General features: G+C 45.2%; 1 protein-coding gene across 1 annotated transcript; it reads right to left on the bottom strand.

Moving 5' to 3' along the window:
- Positions 1 to 75: 75 nt before the first annotated feature.
- On the bottom strand, positions 76 to 510 carry SARC_18259 (hypothetical protein; the record flags this gene model as incomplete). Its single annotated transcript, XM_014287660.1, has 2 exons — positions 76 to 129; positions 307 to 510. 2 exons carry the CDS (start codon positions 508 to 510, stop codon positions 76 to 78), a joined length of 258 nt encoding a protein of 85 aa, XP_014143135.1.
- Positions 511 to 540: the final 30 nt, after the last annotated feature.

Genomic DNA, 540 nt, shown 5'->3' with positions numbered 1-540 from the left:
AACGTCGTCTAGGCCTTCTATACATTGATAATTGGATTGACGTAGTCTTTCTTTGAGCTACGTTTGTTAGTGCTTCTAGACGTCCTTGATATCGAGGGGGTTGCTCCCCGGGAAGGATTCGAATCCTGTCTGGAATGTTCGTATTGGTGGTCATGCAGCTGGTCGTAGAGTTTAGAAACCCTTTACAAGGAAGGTCTCTGGGATTACACCACACCGAATTGTGTAGTCTTGTCACTTGCATGTGCCTTCATACTACATATCAACTAAACGGATTCACAGGCGAGTGCTGATGAATCTGTACCACACCTGGGCGGTAACGGATACTTTCATACCATAACGTATACTTAAACGTTGTGAATTAATACTACCCTCCCAGGTGATAGAGCCTTGGACTGAGAAACTGCTCAAAGCCCTAAAGCAGATGAAGAACGGAACATTCACACCCCCAACACCCGAGAAAGTCATCAAAAAACCCAGTGAAGAACCCAGCACCACAGAGACCGATTCCATTGGTACGTTCCCATATAACACGCATATATA

Source organism: Sphaeroforma arctica (genome assembly GCF_001186125.1).
Source record: "Sphaeroforma arctica JP610 unplaced genomic scaffold supercont1.15005, whole genome shotgun sequence".
NCBI lineage: Eukaryota > Ichthyosporea > Ichthyophonida > Sphaeroforma > Sphaeroforma arctica.
This window is presented reverse-complemented; position numbering and strand designations above follow the sequence as displayed.